Below are 16531 nucleotides of genomic sequence, written 5' to 3' on the forward strand. Positions count from 1 at the left end.
TGTTGTCGATATTCCATATTTAGCGGGAGAACTTCAAAATTTGGTTCGTTAGTTGTTCATTGATTTCATTTCATTCTACTTTGCGTTACTGACAGGGAACAGAGTGTAATACGAAGCTTTGTTCTGTGTGGTTTTATTGATATGTTGAATCTATGGTAGCAGCAAAAATATACAGAAATACAGAACCATAAGAGCTAAATTGTCCTGCTCTGAATATCGAAAATGTCATTTCCAAAGGCAGCAATCAAAAGGTTTAACGAAAATGGAGGTAAATAAACAGTATTTTGTCGAATGCAATATTTTAAACTTTTTAATTTACTTTAGTTTAAGTGGTTGAATAAAGACTTAGTTTTACATGAACTTTTTCTGTAACTGAAGGTTTGCGAAACCAAGATAGACGAAATAACACAGCAAGGTGGTTCTGTTTCAGACTCTATGTGTACATTAACCAGAGTGGAAAAATAAAATAATTTTGAAATTTTATTGGCAATCTGTGCAGAAAAAAATAAACTAATTCATGAATATACGTCAAACAATGTAAACAAAAAAATATGTGCGCAAATTATGAGCTTTTTTAATCTGCCATATTAATAATCCTTATTCCCAAAAATTATTCATTGTAGGTTATTTCTTGCCTTCGACTATTGTTTTATCGTGTGTCTATTTTCACCTATGTTATATTATTGTTTTGTATCTGTTTCCATCCCAACACATTTTACATTACAAGGTTGTGCACCACCACCTGGACATTACTTACTTGCTGAGAAAGAGAAAAGTGTTGGGGTTTTGAAGTTTGAAAACTACACAGATAGATTTAAAAATGATTCTGTGACTGATGGATCTTCAGATGTGTTTGCAGTACCATCAAATCCCTCTTCATCAAAGAAAAAACTAAACTTTAATGGTTCTTCTTCTTTGAAACTCAATGTAATCTGTTTACTCAATGTACATCATGTTATTTTTTACAAATTTCAACTGAACTTATGCATCCAGAGTCCCATACATGTGCTACAATATCTATTGAAAGTAAAACTATTCAAGCAATCATGGTTTATATAAAACCTAATAATCCCAAGACGATAGTTGTGAGCGCCATCTTGTGCTGTGGAGAGATCCTACCAATCATGAAACATAGATATATGTTATCTGTATTTGTAAACATACATACCTCTAAATTTGAAACTATTTTGCAGGGAGACAAAAAAGAATCCAAGACCCCAACTGTTAAAGCTTCTCCAAGAGTTGTCAATAAGGAAAAACAAGCCTTCGAAAGAGAGGTCATTAATTGATATACACCAAAGTTGCAAAAAATTTACTGACCTAATGCCATTCTATTGTTTAGATCATTATTATTTAACCTTGGAGAAATTATTGATAAAGGGACCTTACATGTTACAAGAGTGTGTAAAATGCGAATAAGGGATATGTCCAATTTTCTTTATCAATTCCTGACTTACAGATTCGTCAGCTTCTTCAACAATGCAACGACCGGGAGAAAGATTTAAATAACACCCGCCAAGAAGTTACCAAGTTAGAAGGAAAAGTAACCTCACTCACAAAAGAAAAACTGTCACTTAAAAATGAAATCAGTGTTGCTGAGAAGAATGTTGTGGCTTTGCAGAAAAAGAATGAGTTTTTGTTGGCAAAGGTAATAAAATTGTTTTTTCTGTGAATATCATGGATTTTCTGTATATAATATTTATTGGCAATTTAGGAAGCCAAAGAAAAGCGCAAGGAAAACATTGAACTTGAAGTAAAACGCTCAAGAACACAAATGCTTGCCCTTAAGCAAGTAAGTACTCTACTGGCATTGCTTAGTTTATTTCTATTCCTATGTATAACTTTCTGTGTGTATTCCACAAAAACACACATGTTCGGAATTGCTGGCGACGCGGCATCATTTCATTATTTGTTTAAAACTGTTTTGTGTTAAAGCAACTAGAAAGAGATCGGGTTAGAATGCAAAACTTGGAAGCTGACTTGGCGGCAGCCAAAGCGAGAATTGTGGCACTACAACAAGCAAACACTGTTTTGGGTGAGAAGCTATGAGACACCTGAAATATTGATATTCGTAACGTAACAAATCACACTTTGTAGCTTGCTGACTTCATGTATAGCATACTGTTAAAGCTGGTCCAAGTTTCCAAACATTTTAATTTGAAAAATTAGGCTATATGGTATTTGTTGTGCGTTGTCTGTTAGTCCCTAACTATACAACAAAATTTCATTTTTAGAAAAACTGAACCAAGAAATCGAGCAACATGGAGATGACGTTTGTCAACAAGTGACGGCTCTACAAGGTACTACTTCACACTCCTGCATAAATCCACTCTCAGTAAATTGCGCTAAGCCGTGTTCCACCTGTAATTACGTATTGTAACAGGCGTGGCGGATCAGTTGCGAGCCGAGAACGCGAGGTTGCAAGATCAACTGCATTGTTCGGATGCCAAATTGAGAACGTGCGAATCGCGCTTTGCCCAAACGATGAAAACTGCAGTTGAGGCAACTGTTGTCGAATACGAAGACAAACTTGCGGTCAGTGGAATCTACTTTAACTCCATTCAATTACTTCCACCTTGTTTTCTCCGTAAGGTTGCACCTAGTTTGGTGCCCAACGGATGACGGTGATTGTATATTCACCACAAAGTGGAAGTCTTTGCTTGGCCGTGTGGTCCGCAAAGTCGTCTGAAAGTCACACCAGCTGCACTGATGAGACCCTTTAGGTCGAAACAGTGGCCATCTGTCTGCAGCTTACATAAATGAATTACTTCCCTTTGTTGCTGGCATGAATGCCAAATTTGTAAAGCCACCAAATACCCAATATTCGAGCTTGTTACAGTGATAAACGAAACATTAAGAAAACTATTTGACTGGATTTCGTATGTAGAGCAACGTTACGTGCTATTCTTTCAGGTTTTGAAAGATTCCCTTGACAATCAAGTTGAAAGATTACAAGCTGCCAACGACCGAATCCACAAACTTTCTCCAGTTTTGTCCAACTTCGAGGACACTCGGTAAGGGCAAGCATTCCAATTCGCTTTTTTAAACTTGCTTGGGCCTGTGGTAACTTATTGATCATTTGAAGGCAAAATCACTTCCCTGGTAAGGCTTTGCTTAAAATAGCTCCAGCAAGAGCCGCACAATTAATTTAATTTTGAGCGAAAGTTCGCCGAATAACGTATTGCACTTGAATGCCCACAAGCAAAGTTTTGAAAATTTATGTTTCAGTTTATGTGCTGTGTATTGACTTTATACATTTATTGCGTCTTATTGCGTATATTTAAAGTTTCACAATTTTTTTGTAACAACAAATGTTCGTCAGAACTTTCGAGCAGTTTGAGATTTGTACAAATTTGTACACGGTTGTAAATGATGAGATGCGAAAAAGTGTGCGGTCTAAAATGGTCATGAGAAATTTGTGACTCGATGTTTAGGAAGTCGTTGGAAGAGGAAAAACATTCATTGCAGCAGGAGTTGGAGAGTTTCAAACTGGAACATGTCGATTGCCATGGAATACACAGGTTAGTTACGTATGAATACGGGCCAATTTTTGTGGCAGTAGCATGTTGCAATAAGCACCAACTTGTCCATGACGCTTTGTACACGTATTACCGCAGGCGTCTTTGTAAGTCTAAAATAACGCAAACCCTTTAACCCTGATATTACAAAATTGGGGCGTTTACGTGAAAATGGCCTTACATGGTTACAGGTTAATGGTAGTCAGTAACTGCTTTTGGGTATTATTGGTGAAAACCATTGCCTTCTCTTGTTGTATCAAGGAAAATGTAGGTAACTGATTGTCGTTTACTATTCAGGAAAGTGGAAGCTGACTTAACTACATACAAGGAAAAGTTGCGCGAAGCACAATCTCTGGTAGAAGAACTTCGAGCTGATTCCGAAAACACCAAAACGGAACACTACAGGTAGGAATTTTTTATTTACAGCACAGAATTCAGTGAACACAACATGTTGTTGCCATCAGCGTAGCCCTCACCACATCTATTTTAGGACCTGGTTTGCATAACGCCAGTGTATGCGGTTTATTTACGCGTGCTTGTTATTGCGTACTGTCTGGTCTTGACCGGATTGTTGCAAATTCTTGGCGAGCAGTGCTGTTTTGTTGTGGTGATACGAGTCGTACAAACGCTCATGGCCGTCTTTATCCAGTAACCTGCGAGTGTAATTGGCATTACATTGCTCGCACTTTTCGTGGTGTCCAGTTAATTGCAGGGTATCGATACTGGCGGTTTTATAGGCGTATTTGTTACCAATGTCTCAAAACAGTGCGCGTGGTACCTGTGTTTACATACATTCACGGTTGCAGGGTATCGATATTGGCTGTTTTATAGGCGTTTTTGTTACCAATGTCTCAAAACAGTGCGCGTGGTACCTGTGTTCACAGACTTTCGCGTAAAATCGTTTCTAATGTGCATAAGCGATTGTACGTGAGCATGTTCTACCTGTGTGTAACTCGGGGACGGTCGGTGTTGTGAAGTTGTATGGCAGAACGAAGCAGATGAATGCCGGTTGTCAGTTCACTCGGTCGAACACGAATCGTTAAACCGCGCTCTGATGCCGCCATGTGGAAGTGTGTGAACATCGTCTGAATAATCCTGTTGTTACTTTCTACTTCTAAATTCCTGCTGTGTTTTTTAAATACAAGGTTAAGTCGATAACACAAGCATGAAAGTAAACAACACTGTATCCCTTTCGATGAGCCAAAAATGCCAATAAATAAAATAGTATGTACTCCAAAATGATGAATTATATCCATATCCTTTGATCTCTATGCAGTGAGAAACGCTTGATGTTTCTTACCAGAATGTCGTCGATCATGAAGTTTAGAATATCGATAATATGCATAACACGGAGGTGTTTTTCCACCGCTTGTGGCGCACTTGAGTCGGGTTGAAACAAACGTTTTATCGTCTGCTGAGTTGGAATGTTCATGTTTTCAACTCCACCACACCTGGACGAATTGGTTTTGTGTCGCATTTTATTCGATATAGGTGGAATTTGCCGATTTCCTTTCTTTCAAACAACAGCAACAATCGTACAAATAAGATTAGAGCCCTTGTATGGATTTTGTGAGTTGCAAGATCGTCCACATGGTCGCACCAAGCTGCACTGATGAGACCTTATAGGCCAAAACTGTATGGAGCTCACAAAACATTAGGAATTATGTGAATACGCATGACTTAAGCCAAATGTTGGGATTTTTATTTTTCTCTTCAGTTTTAACGTCTTTCTCGAAAGAAAAGCTCCTTTTTGTGATTTGGAAGTTAGTAGCCACGCACATATCCATTACATTTGTGTTTGTTACCAACCACACTGTCACTGATGTCTTGGAATTCAACTCCCTGTTAAGCTTCTCTGACAGGGAGATAATTTGTTTCACGCCGTTGTTTCGATCGGGAAGACATGCAACTATCAATTCCACTGCTATGTTGATCTCCCTTTTGCCTGTTTAAACACGTGTTTTTGATCATGTACTTCGACAACGACATTTCTATACACCCACCCACAGGGTGATTGTTCCGTGTTCACATGGTGTGCATTTTGTTGAGTTTAAGTTGGTAATATTGTTCGAAATATCTTCAGCGCAAAAGAGCTGATAATTGTACAAATAATTTATCGTTTGGGTAGAAATAAACAATGACGTCATTGGTAATTTATTGACCACCTGTTTAATTTTGTGTTGAAACCTGGGTTTTTGGCATGATTAAACCTAAAATAAACTTGTAAAATTCTGCAATTCCGTTGTCAGAATTCAAAGAGTTCAATTTTAATCCCAGAAAACAAACGACTTCACCCTCTGCAATAATATTCGCCATGTTTGTATGATTACCTACCTGCGTGGTTTCTGAGGATTGTTGATATTTCGCTTCCCAGCTCTTCGACTTTAATTGTTGAATTCTCACCGTCGCATCCTCCCTTGTATGTTAAACCGGAGAACCGAAACTTGGACGTTGTGTTGGTGACGTCACACACCACCGTCCACTTCCCTTCCACTGTTTTCGGCTTCGCGACCTTTGTAGCTCCTAAAATACTCGTTTTGTTCTTATTATAGTGACATAATGTGTGTCATTGACATGGTTTTGGAAGTCAAATTGTCACGCAATGGACAGTCCAGAAAAAGAATATCGTCTGTAGTTAAGCTTTATAGTTACGTTTTGTGAAACTTGGTTACATTTTTTGAAACAGTCACTACTTTCTGCAGTCAATAAACGCTTTAAATTGCACAGTGTCTGTTGTATTTCAAATGCAAATCAACCTCCTCCGTTCAGATAGAGTTTTTCGTATGTTTGATATCCGAGACAAATTTCCGCTTTGTCGTTTTCCTTCGCTCTCAACAGATGCTTTGTCTTGTAAACTTCATCATTAGTAGCAAAACCTGACGGTGTCAAACCTAGAACTCCTAAATTTTACGATAAACAAGAGTTCAGACTTTTGAAATTAAGTTCCGCATCTTACCGGTCATTCTGTTACTGGCGAATGTTTTTGTTTGACTTTGTTGTTCTCCGGCTACATTTTTGTCTTCTTCTTCTGATTCAAATGAAACCAGACTTTTCTTGGTTAACTTAGGAGATCGACTCTTGCTGTTGCTTCTCAGAAGCTACAACAAAACACCAATGGCACAGTCAGACGCAAAAAATTTGACCGACCGCAATTTATGTGTAAAGAATATTTTTCGCGGTTTTGTATTTTTATTATTGGTTTTCTTAAAACCGTTGCTGTTAAATCAATTGTAAGTATGATCGGGGCTCGAACCACCAACCTTTCGCATCTCCTGTCGCAATCCCACGACGTATTGGTCACGCTCGTAGATACCGTTGTTCACGTGATCAGCCAGGGACGTCATGTTAATTTGAAAGGCGTTGAACAATATGAAGTGAGCTGCATTGATCATTGTTTGGTCACAAGTAACCGACACGTTTCGTACTTTCTCCAAGCCGCGAAATGCAAGTCCTTGTATATCACTATAATGTTGGGGAAAAAAATAAACTTTGAATTCTATTTGGCACTTCATGCGCCTGTCGTGTCGGTGTCACCATCGTATTTGTGGATATCTTTAGCGATTCGTGTATATTTTTCTGCAACCACCTATGGCATGCCGTAGAAAAACATAAAAAAGGAAACTTGCCAGATGCAATCTCTAATCGCTTCCCGGATTATGTCTTCCACGGCAAGAACCTGAAGTTTAATGCCAGCTCTGTGGAGATTTGTGAGCGCCCTCTGGTTCACATAGTGGCATGGATGAGCGTATGATACACGGAAAACCGCACTCTGTCCGACTTTGGCCCTCAACTGACGGTAAACTTGAGTAAACTGCTCAGCGCTGATTATGCTGAGACTCTTGTTGACGATAATCTGTGCGGTAAAGCATCGGTTTTGCATAAAAGTCAACCGTTGCGCTGTTTTGTAAATAAGAGAGCTGTGAGTCGTCGACAGTTTAATTTCTACTGAGTTTTGTCTTGTTGTTGGCCATTTTTCAAAAATATGCACATTTTTAAATATATTTCATCATCCTTGGGCTATACTGTGACACCATGAACAACAACAACAACAACAACAGTTATAGTACTAAACCTTGCGAAACACAAGCGCGTATAAGTATGTACGTTGGACCACAACGCATTTCACCTACATTAACAGCACAGTCCTTTTTAGCCCATGGTCGATCGTCCGACAAAATCGCTTTGAGATCTTTTGCCACCTGAAGTTCTGCATTTTCCCCTTTGTTCTCTCCCCCTCGTAATACCTTGCTGAACCTGAGGACGTAGAATGCGTTGTAATTAATCCCACACTACACTGCGCTTGACTCACCGCAGTTGGCCGTCGTACATTAGATCGCACTTCACTATGATTCTACTCGCGTTTACGTCACTCGTACTCGTTTCGAGAAAGAATTCTAAATACTCCTGAAGGTTGATGGTGGCTGGGTGCACCGTCTTGTTCATGCTGAAGGTTATTAGAAGTTCCCTGACAGAGGGAAGCTATAATGTGCGCCTGGTGCTCTTATAATTCGACTCTGCCACTCGGACTTTGTCGCTTGCGCGGCATTTCAAATTTAATTAATTCGGTCATGTTGGCGCACTTTGTATGCATAATTTAGGAGACGCGAAATTGCCTCTTCACTATTAAACCACCTTCTCCCTTGTGTTTGCTCATGTAAGAAAGCTGTCGTGTTGTTTTGTGTAATAGCAACGTATTGTAGTACCAAAATACTTTGATAAAGTACCTATATATACAAGGAGTATGGATGCAAACTGTATACTATATTAATACTGCATTAGCGGAACCAATCACATTCAAAGATAAAACAGTCGTTGTGCCGTGTTTCACAAGAGTGTTCAATCCCTATGCATTGTATAACCACCGCACGGTATCTTCTCTCTCTCGAAATCATCGCAAATCATTTTTTGTTGTAGAACAAGATACTTGTCAGTCAGTTAAATCGGAGTAATCGTCGGCGAACTCGGTGTTCATTGAATAAGTCTTCCCGCTTCCAGTTCGTATTCTTATCGCCTTGTTTAAAATTCCGAGTGCTCCGGACACAGATGCCTTATCCACGCGAAGATTCGCTCCTCTTCCGAAGTCTACCTCTTCCAGGCGGTTCATGTTGTCTTCCAAGTCCTCCAGCATGTCAAACAGGATGTCTTGCATATGAATGCACTCAGTGGTGACCCCGACTCTATCGATGCCGTTGACGTTATTCAAGGGTGCAGTTTGCTCGTTCAGGTTCATTGCGAAACGGATGCGTGTTTCAATGTGCACCTGTGTTAGAAGCGTCTTTTAAGGTTGGCGCATATGTTTTGGACTGGATTCAATTGAAAAGATGTTTAAATTCGGACCAATGGCGTTATTTAAAGCTATGGTCATATTTGCAGCTGCTGCGTGGTGGTTATAACTTCCCTATGTTAGCGAAAATGTAGCTTAAAGAAACTCTGATCTGAAATTACCGAAATGTCACTTTTTTAAATGTACCTTGTCAAGGGCAGCCTCTTTCACTTTCCGTGCGAGTTTTTCATGCAGAGCTCGGACAGTAAGGTTCCAGTCCATGCGGTCCGGATATTCGCTCACCACCGCCGTTATTCCCACCAATATCTCGTCACTGTCCACCAGTTCGCTCATTGTGACGTTTTCGCCAATCTGAGTGAAAATAATGAAGTTTTATTGGCAACGCCATCTTGTTTTTAGTGAATTATTCATGTCCGCTAGAACGGCGTCTTTCTTAATGAGGTTGTTTTGACTGCAAACTTTGCAAAGGTTGTTAAACCTCCACTTCACACGAAGAGTTTTGACAACCATCGTCCTGTCGGTCGATTGTTTGGGTTTGAATTTTACAAAAATGTTGAAACGAAGTTCGGGCCAGTTGAAAATTATTATGTACGCGATCAACCTCGTGTATAGCAGCACATGCTGAGTGAAATAGCGCAATATTCACAACGCCCATGATTCTTGACGCATAAATATTGGTAAAATAACACTAACCAGGCGCCAGATGGTGTCAGTCAGCGGTTGAAGTTGAGTTTTTGTGTTGAGTGGATCCCGCACCTGTGTGTTGTTTCTTCCATGCTTGGACGCCTTTGGTCCGGGCACGTTGTAAACTCGCACGAACAACTGTTGATCCTGTGTATTGTTGCTGGTGTTAAAACCACGCGAACTCCCCCCTTTGTCAACCCGTATTGTTGGGTACGAACACAAGGAAAAGACGTTTAAAAAACAACAGTGTGTTCGGCATCCACGTAGAACTTGTACTCACAAGTTGCGCATTCATCTAATTATAATAGGTTGGCCAAAATATACGGCTTTATGGTAAGCCACGTATATACATGATGCACTTAGGTGTGTTTTGAAACTCCGTCCAGGCAGTTCCGTATGCATTATTTAGGGTTTGGCCAGTTTGGTCATGTTAAGTATATCGCAATTACCCCAATACCTGTGACACCCCATCGCTGCTCTTTGATAGATCGACTTTTAGTTTGACCCAAATCTCGTCGCTGTTCTGTAGCAGGAAATAATCCCGGTATGTAGCGAGTGAGAAGCTGGTCGCGTCTTCGACAACTTTCCTTGAGTGGTTCTGGATGCGATTCTGGTACCCTAAAACATTTTTCCTACATGTTCAATTTCGATTTTTTCCATGCTTGCAGCCGACACTGTCAAACGGTATCGACAATGTTTGTAAGATAGAAGTGATCGTCATTCATCATCGCACCCATTTTGTTCATTACTCATCTCTTACCACATATCTCATGCAGCTTTTCCACGTTGTCCTGGAAATAGAAATCGCTTTTAACGTTGATCGCGTCACGAAATCTCGAGGCAGCGCGTTTCAGCATATTGTAGTTGATCACAATGGTCCCTCTGCTGGTTTGCAGCTCGTCCAGTGTTTCAAGCGTATCTTGTACGTCGTTCAGCATCATGTTGATTCCCTGCTGCAAGCTGTAGCAAAAGTTGCCTTTGTTCAGTACAGTGATTCCCAACCTTTTTGTGGTTGCGTACCACTTGGGAGGTCAAATAATTTTGACGCGTACCACCTAGAGTGTTTCAAAGTAACCTAGGGGGTGAAGTAACTAACGTTTTGAGAACTCTTACGCTTTTTTAAACTCGAACTCAAACTGCAAATTAAGGGAAAGGTGCTCGCGTACCACCTGGAATGCCGTCGCGTACCACCGTTTGGAAAACACTGTTTTCGTATGTGATGCCCAACTGAAGCTTGGTACATATTATTTGATATTCTGCTTTGCTGCCAGCATGAAAGTGCTTTGGCATGCGTATGATTCAAGTTACCCACTTTTTTAAGGCTTGTAAATGATTGAGATGGTTCTGTCTCTGTGTTCGCTCGACATAAACCGTTGAAGGTTTTGCATAAAACCTATACTAATTGCGGTTAGGCGGTACTTACTCAAGGGGTTTCAACTTGATTCCTTTTGTGAAAAGACTTTGTAGCCCTTCCTTGTTGTATTTGTTATCCCACGAATAAGGGTGGGCGAAGGTAAATTGCACCGAGATCCTGATAGAGTTCCTCTTGCAATGATCCAACAGACGCTAAACAAACAAAGCAGTTTTGTGGTCATATCCCCAGCAAACACCCCATCTTTCACACTTGTAAGCTTGATTTTTTTATCTCTATCAGTCAAAACACACACACACACAGACACACGCACAGACACACGCACCGATAAGCGCAGACGAAGTTGTCGCGTTTTTAGTACAGTCAATATCGCCCACCTGCAGCTCTTCGGATCCAACGTTGCTCGGACTTCGGCTGGCGAGAATCTCAACGCTCACTGAACAGTTCCGTGGTAACCTTTCGTCGTTGTCAACCTCCCTCGTGTTTCCACCTCGCCTTAATCCAGCACCGTTTGACGGGTTCCCTGTAACATAAATTGTTTTCATTCGCTGGATCCTTGATTTTACCAGAATCTATCATTCGACTGAGCATTGTCATTACTACCAGCGGCACCAATTTATTCCGAAAGGAAGTCAATAATTTTAAATTTTCAAGTTTCAGGTTGAAGTCAGGTGGTTTTATTATACACACTGAAAAATCGATTTCTTTTGCACGGGCATCCTCAGTTTCTTATTCAAATAGAATTGTTGTCATTTATATACCCTAAAACTCATGGTTCAGCATTTCATTCCGTTATTAATGAGGAAGCCACATAATAGACAATTTAGGTGCAAAAGTGTGCAACATTTTATCGTAATGCAACTCAAAATCTGTTTGTTTTGGTGCTAGTTTTGTTGTTTGCATGGGATATGCACAGCATTTAGTACGTCCTTTATGACGTTGCACACCTGGCAAAACGCTGACTACATACCCTATTCTTGAAACATCCCTATTACTAGTATGCCCTGGCATATTACTCCTTTTCCACTTCAGTAAACGCGTTACCCACCCGCGCTTCCAGTCATATCATGTACAAACTCCGAGACCGGATCGATGTTTTTTGATGCGGCGATTTTCCTGCTGTAAATTACTTCATCCGTGCCATCGGGGCCGGTCTTGTACACTGTGGCAAGCAGCATGCGTTGCTGTGTCGATTTCGTCTCTTTCACATCCTGCGACTTGATTTCTGCCGCCGCTTGGTGCTCGCTTGGTTTCAGGAGATAATATTTCAAGTACTCGTCTATTCCGAGCGTAGCCGCCATGCGTGGTTTCGCTATTGCGGTGGAACTACAAAAAAAAGTATTTAGTAAAACAAAGAAAATAACATCTGTATGCAGCTTACACAAAAAAATAACATTTTGTGACTGATTTTAAGCCATTTGGGCGTTTTCATGAGTTTCATTGTCACTCTTTGCCATTCGATTAAATTTAAACTTTTTTTGTTTCGCGTTTAAGATTTGTCAAACTTGAGAAGAAATGAAGTTTAATTCAAACAAACCGAAGCTTTTTGACTATCCCTTGTTACCAGTCCCTGAATACGTTCTATGTTTTATAATGCAACGTTAAAATTCACACTAACTTATAGCATATACGTGACACAACTAAGCTGCGTGCGCAACACAGATTAAAACCTTCCCTTTACACATAGAGACTATTTCGCTACTTCTAATACTTAAAATGCGTTAGGAAAGGCTTAGGGTTAGAAGGTCCTTAACCAACCCGGCGTACCTTATAGCGCAACTGTAATATTAGAGGGTTGCGTGCCACAACTTCCTTGCTAGATTTCTTAGCGCAAGGAAACCTGCCTTTTATGCTAAAAGTCTCCAATCGCTCTACCTGAAGTCAGACTTAACTGTGCTTGTTTTCTCCAAGCTGCCACTAAGCCTGGTTGTACTTTCGCTTCCAACTGCACCCCAATATTCATGTAACTTGTGTTTGGATTAGGACGATGTCGGACCCGCTGATCTGAGCTTCCCGTGAATGTTCGTTAATGATTTGCTGAGACGACTTGGCCCGAGGTGGCGGCGTACTATATACCCTGACGGCGTAAACGTGTATAAATAAATTTAGGTCCTCATCCTTTGCACTGGCAACGTGCCCGTCGCTTTTATCTTTCTAACGCAAAACAGGGCAGTAACTTCTATCTTGCATGTACTTAAGTATTTTGCACGTTTTTGTTATTATTTTAAATCTTAAGGTTTCTACCTAATATAATTTTTAGCTGTCTCGGCACCCGGTTTCACAGCTGAAACTTATTGATAGTTTGACGTAAGGTACAAGACACAAAAATAAAATCCACAGGAAATCTACAAGTCGTCAATGCAACGAAATCCTCCTGCTGTAATCACAACTTTGCCAACACTGTCTGGCGTTAATTCAAAAGCACTGCAAGACGCAAGCATTTACTTTAGCGCACAAAAGCTCTACGCCCTGTCCTTCCAGTAATGCGATAATGGTTTGGGCCTTCACAGCTTGCCACCCGCTGTGCTCGGTTCGATTTTTCCTTCTCACGGTTTATTGTTGTCTGATTTCTCGCTACTTTGCTCTACTTTCTCCGGGGCCAACCGGATGCTGTGGTAAATTTGTATTGTAGTTAGCCACCGTGCCATGGCGAGGAAGGTTTGGTTTACCTTTCATGGCTAAATAAGCAATCAACGAACGAACTGTCGCTTTTTCCGATAGCGTTAAAAACAATAACGTCCAAAAAAACGAAATTCCTACAAACTTTCTTCATGTTTGAAGTTATTACATACGTCACAATCTTACTACACTGCGTCAAATATCCCCACAACTACGTCTCTACAGCACCTTTCGCCAACTGTAGGCGCCGAACGTGTGTAACAACCGACATGTGGCGTCCGTCTTGTGCCGTAATAATCCCATTCTTTTCATATTTTTCTCGATTTGTTTGAAGCGTTCTATTATCATGGCGCGATTTCTGTAAGGCCGTCATCGACTTATTTCATTCATTCCCTGTTTGTCGAGTCGCGCCGTTGGTGTTTATCTGCGTAGTTCGTCGTTTGCGCTTTGAAGCCGCATGACTCGACAGGCCACAATGGGTTGGCTGGTATGAGAGCGCGAGCGGTTATTTTCATCCAACTTACCATTTCGACATGACGTCCTGTCTTCAATTCTTCGTCCCAGTTCAAATTTTTCACAATAGAATAATATATATTTACCTAAAAGTGTTTCCTAGAAAATCTATGCTTAAACTACAGTGTTCTGGTAAACCACAACATTTCTAATAGTGTTGCATCATTTTGTTTCTTCTAAAAGTCTTTAATCGTCCTTATAATGCAACGTGTCCAGATTTGCATCGTCCTCGTTCCCTTGATACTACAAATGTTATTTCTTAACAAGTCTATTACAACTGCATCGCCCATCTAAGCACAATTACCAGCCAGTGCAACAAAATACAGAAGCTGCGTCAGCTGCGATCTGCCTCGCTAACTACCGTTCACTGCTCTTGTTGTCTCACTCAAAACCGACTCAGGAATGTGCGCGATTCGACCGAGTTTTAAAACCAAACAAATCGTACTTAAGCCGGTTCGCGCGCCCTCTCTTTCACACGCTCAAGTCCAACACCGATGCTTGATTTTGGTTTGGATACAGAAACCTAAACGCTATCTTGACTATGTTTTGTTTTTGTTACCTTTTATTATTTCCAGATCTTATTGTTTAATTCAGGTTTTCGCAAGAGCGCGACGCGGAGTTGAAAACGTTGAAAGAAGAGCTTGAAAATGTCGCCTCCTCTTTTGGTGAATACAGCCTGTTTTCAATTAACCGCTTTGTTATTTCAAGCCACGCTGTGTAGTATTTGCCGCCTTCCAGTGTTTTGATATCTCACTTCTCGCTTTTTGAACGGACAGAAAGCGAAAGGGAACAGAGAGCAAGTTTGGACGAGCGCCTGACGGAATATTCAGAAACGAATAAAGCACTTCAGCGTGAAGTGGGGGAATTGAGCCACTCCAGGGATGAATTAAAAACCAACTTAAACAAAGCTGAGGTATCACAACCTGGACCCCAAATTTACCACTTTTTTGCGCTCCCTGGCTCTAATATTTTTGCACACTTTTCAAAGTTAACAAATGCATTTGGGTAAAGTCTGGCCTGTGTCTTTGAAAACTGTTTTCTAAAATTTAAATAATGTAGTGTCATGATTTTTCTAAACTTCACAGATTGAAATTGAGAAGCTAAGCAGTAAGGACTCTGATAACTCAAGCCAACTTTCATATCTGGAAGCAGAAAACAATGCACTTCACGACAGAATGTCTGAAATGGTCACAGAACTCAGCCAGTATGTCATAAAAATTTTGCAATATGCATAGCAAATTCTGTAACTATCGCTGAATAAAATATAAATTTTTGTAAATTTTGTAGACGCAAGGCAGATCTAACTGCTGTCGAGGAAAGTGTTGATGCCATGAGACTTGATGCAGAAAAATCCAAATACTTAGCCCAAGAAAGACTCGAAAATGAGAGATCTCTGCAAACAACCATTGATATGCTCAAACAAACAGCAGATGAAGCACAGAGTGCCAACCAGGCCAAACTGAATGAATTTACAAGGTTTGGTGAATGCTAATGTGGTTTAACTTTGCATGGCAAATATAAAATTGGTTTCTTTTTTGTAGAAGAATACTGGAAACACAGAAGAAGCTTAATCAAAGAGACAGCGACCTAAAAAGTGCAAAAGAAGACATCCAGCGTGCAAGAAGTGAATTACAAGAGAGAGACAATCTGCATCAAAAAGTTTTAACTGAACAAAAACAGCAAATAAACAAGTGAGTGTGGAATTATTGTTGTGGTGTCCTGTTTTTGCACTAGCTAGGGTTTTCATTTTCAGGTTGCTGACAAACAACGCCCAGTTGCAAGAAAAGTTGACGACGACTGAAATTAGTTTGGAAGAACTCAGCACCAGGCCTGCACCTGAGATGGACGAGTCAGAAATAATCAGGTAATCGTTAGGTTTTGGGAAAAAAAAAACATGGAATTCTGACACATTGAATTTAATATCAGGTGGAAATCATTGTATGAAGAATTGTTGGAAAAAGTGAAACCGTTTCAAGTGAGCGTAGTTTGTTCCACAAATAGAACACAAATTGGAAAGTATTACACCTTCATTTTCAGAGTCAACTAGATGCATACTCGCATGAGAAGTCGATGCTTATGTGTGAGACGAGCGCTGCCCAGGCTGAACTCTCACAACTGGGTAAAAAGTATGCTGAGCTACTCGGACACCAAAACCAGAAGCAAAAAATCAGACATGTCGTGAAAATCAAGGAGGAAAACCTGGGCCTGAAACAGGTTTGCTGACACTGTTTTGTAAAAAGCTTCCATGAAATAGTCAAAATTTGTTTAGGAAAACATGAAGTTGAAGAACCAAGTCAGTTCTTTACAACGTCAGGTAATTGAAGGCAGAAAGACAAAGTTGGATCCCACTAAAGCATTTAACAACCAGAAAGAAAACACCAACCCTAACAAGTAGTAATATCCCCCATTTAAACAGATGGGTTTATAATTTGTTATTATTGATATATTGCTTGTATTTTCTGCCTTTTATGGTGCTCTATTTCAAATGTACCCATTTTACTTGCGCCTTTTAACCTGAATTCCTTTTCATTAACTGCAAAC

General features: G+C 40.3%; 3 protein-coding genes across 3 annotated transcripts; 1 reads left to right on the forward strand and 2 right to left on the reverse strand.

The window, feature by feature from the left end:
• The first annotated feature begins 118 nt into the window (after positions 1–118).
• On the forward strand, positions 119–16525 carry LOC145910516 (uncharacterized). The gene is made up of 20 exons (XM_082997660.1): positions 119–268; positions 728–927; positions 1194–1277; positions 1460–1648; positions 1715–1792; positions 1936–2035; positions 2235–2300; positions 2384–2535; positions 2914–3014; positions 3435–3521; positions 3816–3923; positions 14585–14655; positions 14767–14903; positions 15076–15194; positions 15278–15466; positions 15532–15681; positions 15744–15854; positions 15917–15965; positions 16028–16204; positions 16260–16525. Exons 1-20 carry the CDS (start codon positions 223–225, stop codon positions 16383–16385), a joined length of 2340 nt encoding a protein of 779 aa, XP_082853786.1. The 5' UTR covers positions 119–222; the 3' UTR covers positions 16386–16525.
• LOC145910597 (uncharacterized) lies at positions 4045–7961 on the reverse strand. Its single transcript, XM_082997784.1, has 11 exons — positions 7828–7961; positions 7649–7772; positions 7145–7371; positions 6779–6980; positions 6475–6616; positions 6275–6418; positions 5853–6041; positions 5328–5463; positions 4819–4969; positions 4461–4603; positions 4045–4171 (listed from the first exon to the last, which is right to left on the reverse strand). Exons 1-11 carry the CDS (start codon positions 7959–7961, stop codon positions 4045–4047), a joined length of 1719 nt encoding a protein of 572 aa, XP_082853910.1.
• LOC145910517 (uncharacterized) lies at positions 8202–14150 on the reverse strand. The gene is made up of 9 exons (XM_082997661.1): positions 14002–14150; positions 11907–12184; positions 11236–11381; positions 10910–11052; positions 10247–10446; positions 9944–10104; positions 9496–9633; positions 8989–9153; positions 8202–8778 (listed from the first exon to the last, which is right to left on the reverse strand). Exons 1-9 carry the CDS (start codon positions 14010–14012, stop codon positions 8446–8448), a joined length of 1575 nt encoding a protein of 524 aa, XP_082853787.1. The 5' UTR covers positions 14013–14150; the 3' UTR covers positions 8202–8445.
• Positions 16526–16531: the final 6 nt, after the last annotated feature.

Source organism: Ascidia mentula, chromosome 8 (genome assembly GCF_947561715.1).
Source record: "Ascidia mentula chromosome 8, kaAscMent1.1, whole genome shotgun sequence".
Classification (NCBI taxonomy): Eukaryota; Metazoa; Chordata; class Ascidiacea; order Phlebobranchia; family Ascidiidae; genus Ascidia; species Ascidia mentula.

Excerpts from the sequence above, each read along its gene's own strand:
- LOC145910517 (XM_082997661.1), bottom strand. Across the intron at positions 11,382-11,906 it reads TGATATGACTGGAAGCGCGG|GGAACCCGTCAAACGGTGCT; the intron begins GTGGGTAACGCG and ends TTTATGTTACAG. Across the intron at positions 11,053-11,235 it reads TTGGATCCGAAGAGCTGCAG|CGTCTGTTGGATCATTGCAA; the intron begins GTGGGCGATATT and ends TTGTTTGTTTAG.
- LOC145910597 (XM_082997784.1), bottom strand. The coding sequence starts at position 7,961 with ATGAACAAGACGGTGCACCCAGCCACCATCAACCTTCAGGAGTATTTA. Across the intron at positions 6,419-6,474 it reads CGCCAGTAACAGAATGACCG|GAGTTCTAGGTTTGACACCG; the intron begins GTAAGATGCGGA and ends CGTAAAATTTAG. Across the intron at positions 5,464-5,852 it reads AATCCTCAGAAACCACGCAG|GCAAAAGGGAGATCAACATA; the intron begins GTAGGTAATCAT and ends GTGTTTAAACAG.
- LOC145910516 (XM_082997660.1), top strand. The coding sequence starts at position 223 with ATGTCATTTCCAAAGGCAGCAATCAAAAGGTTTAACGAAAATGGAG. Across the intron at positions 1,793-1,935 it reads AAATGCTTGCCCTTAAGCAA|CAACTAGAAAGAGATCGGGT; the intron begins GTAAGTACTCTA and ends TTTGTGTTAAAG. Across the intron at positions 2,301-2,383 it reads ACAAGTGACGGCTCTACAAG|GCGTGGCGGATCAGTTGCGA; the intron begins GTACTACTTCAC and ends GTATTGTAACAG.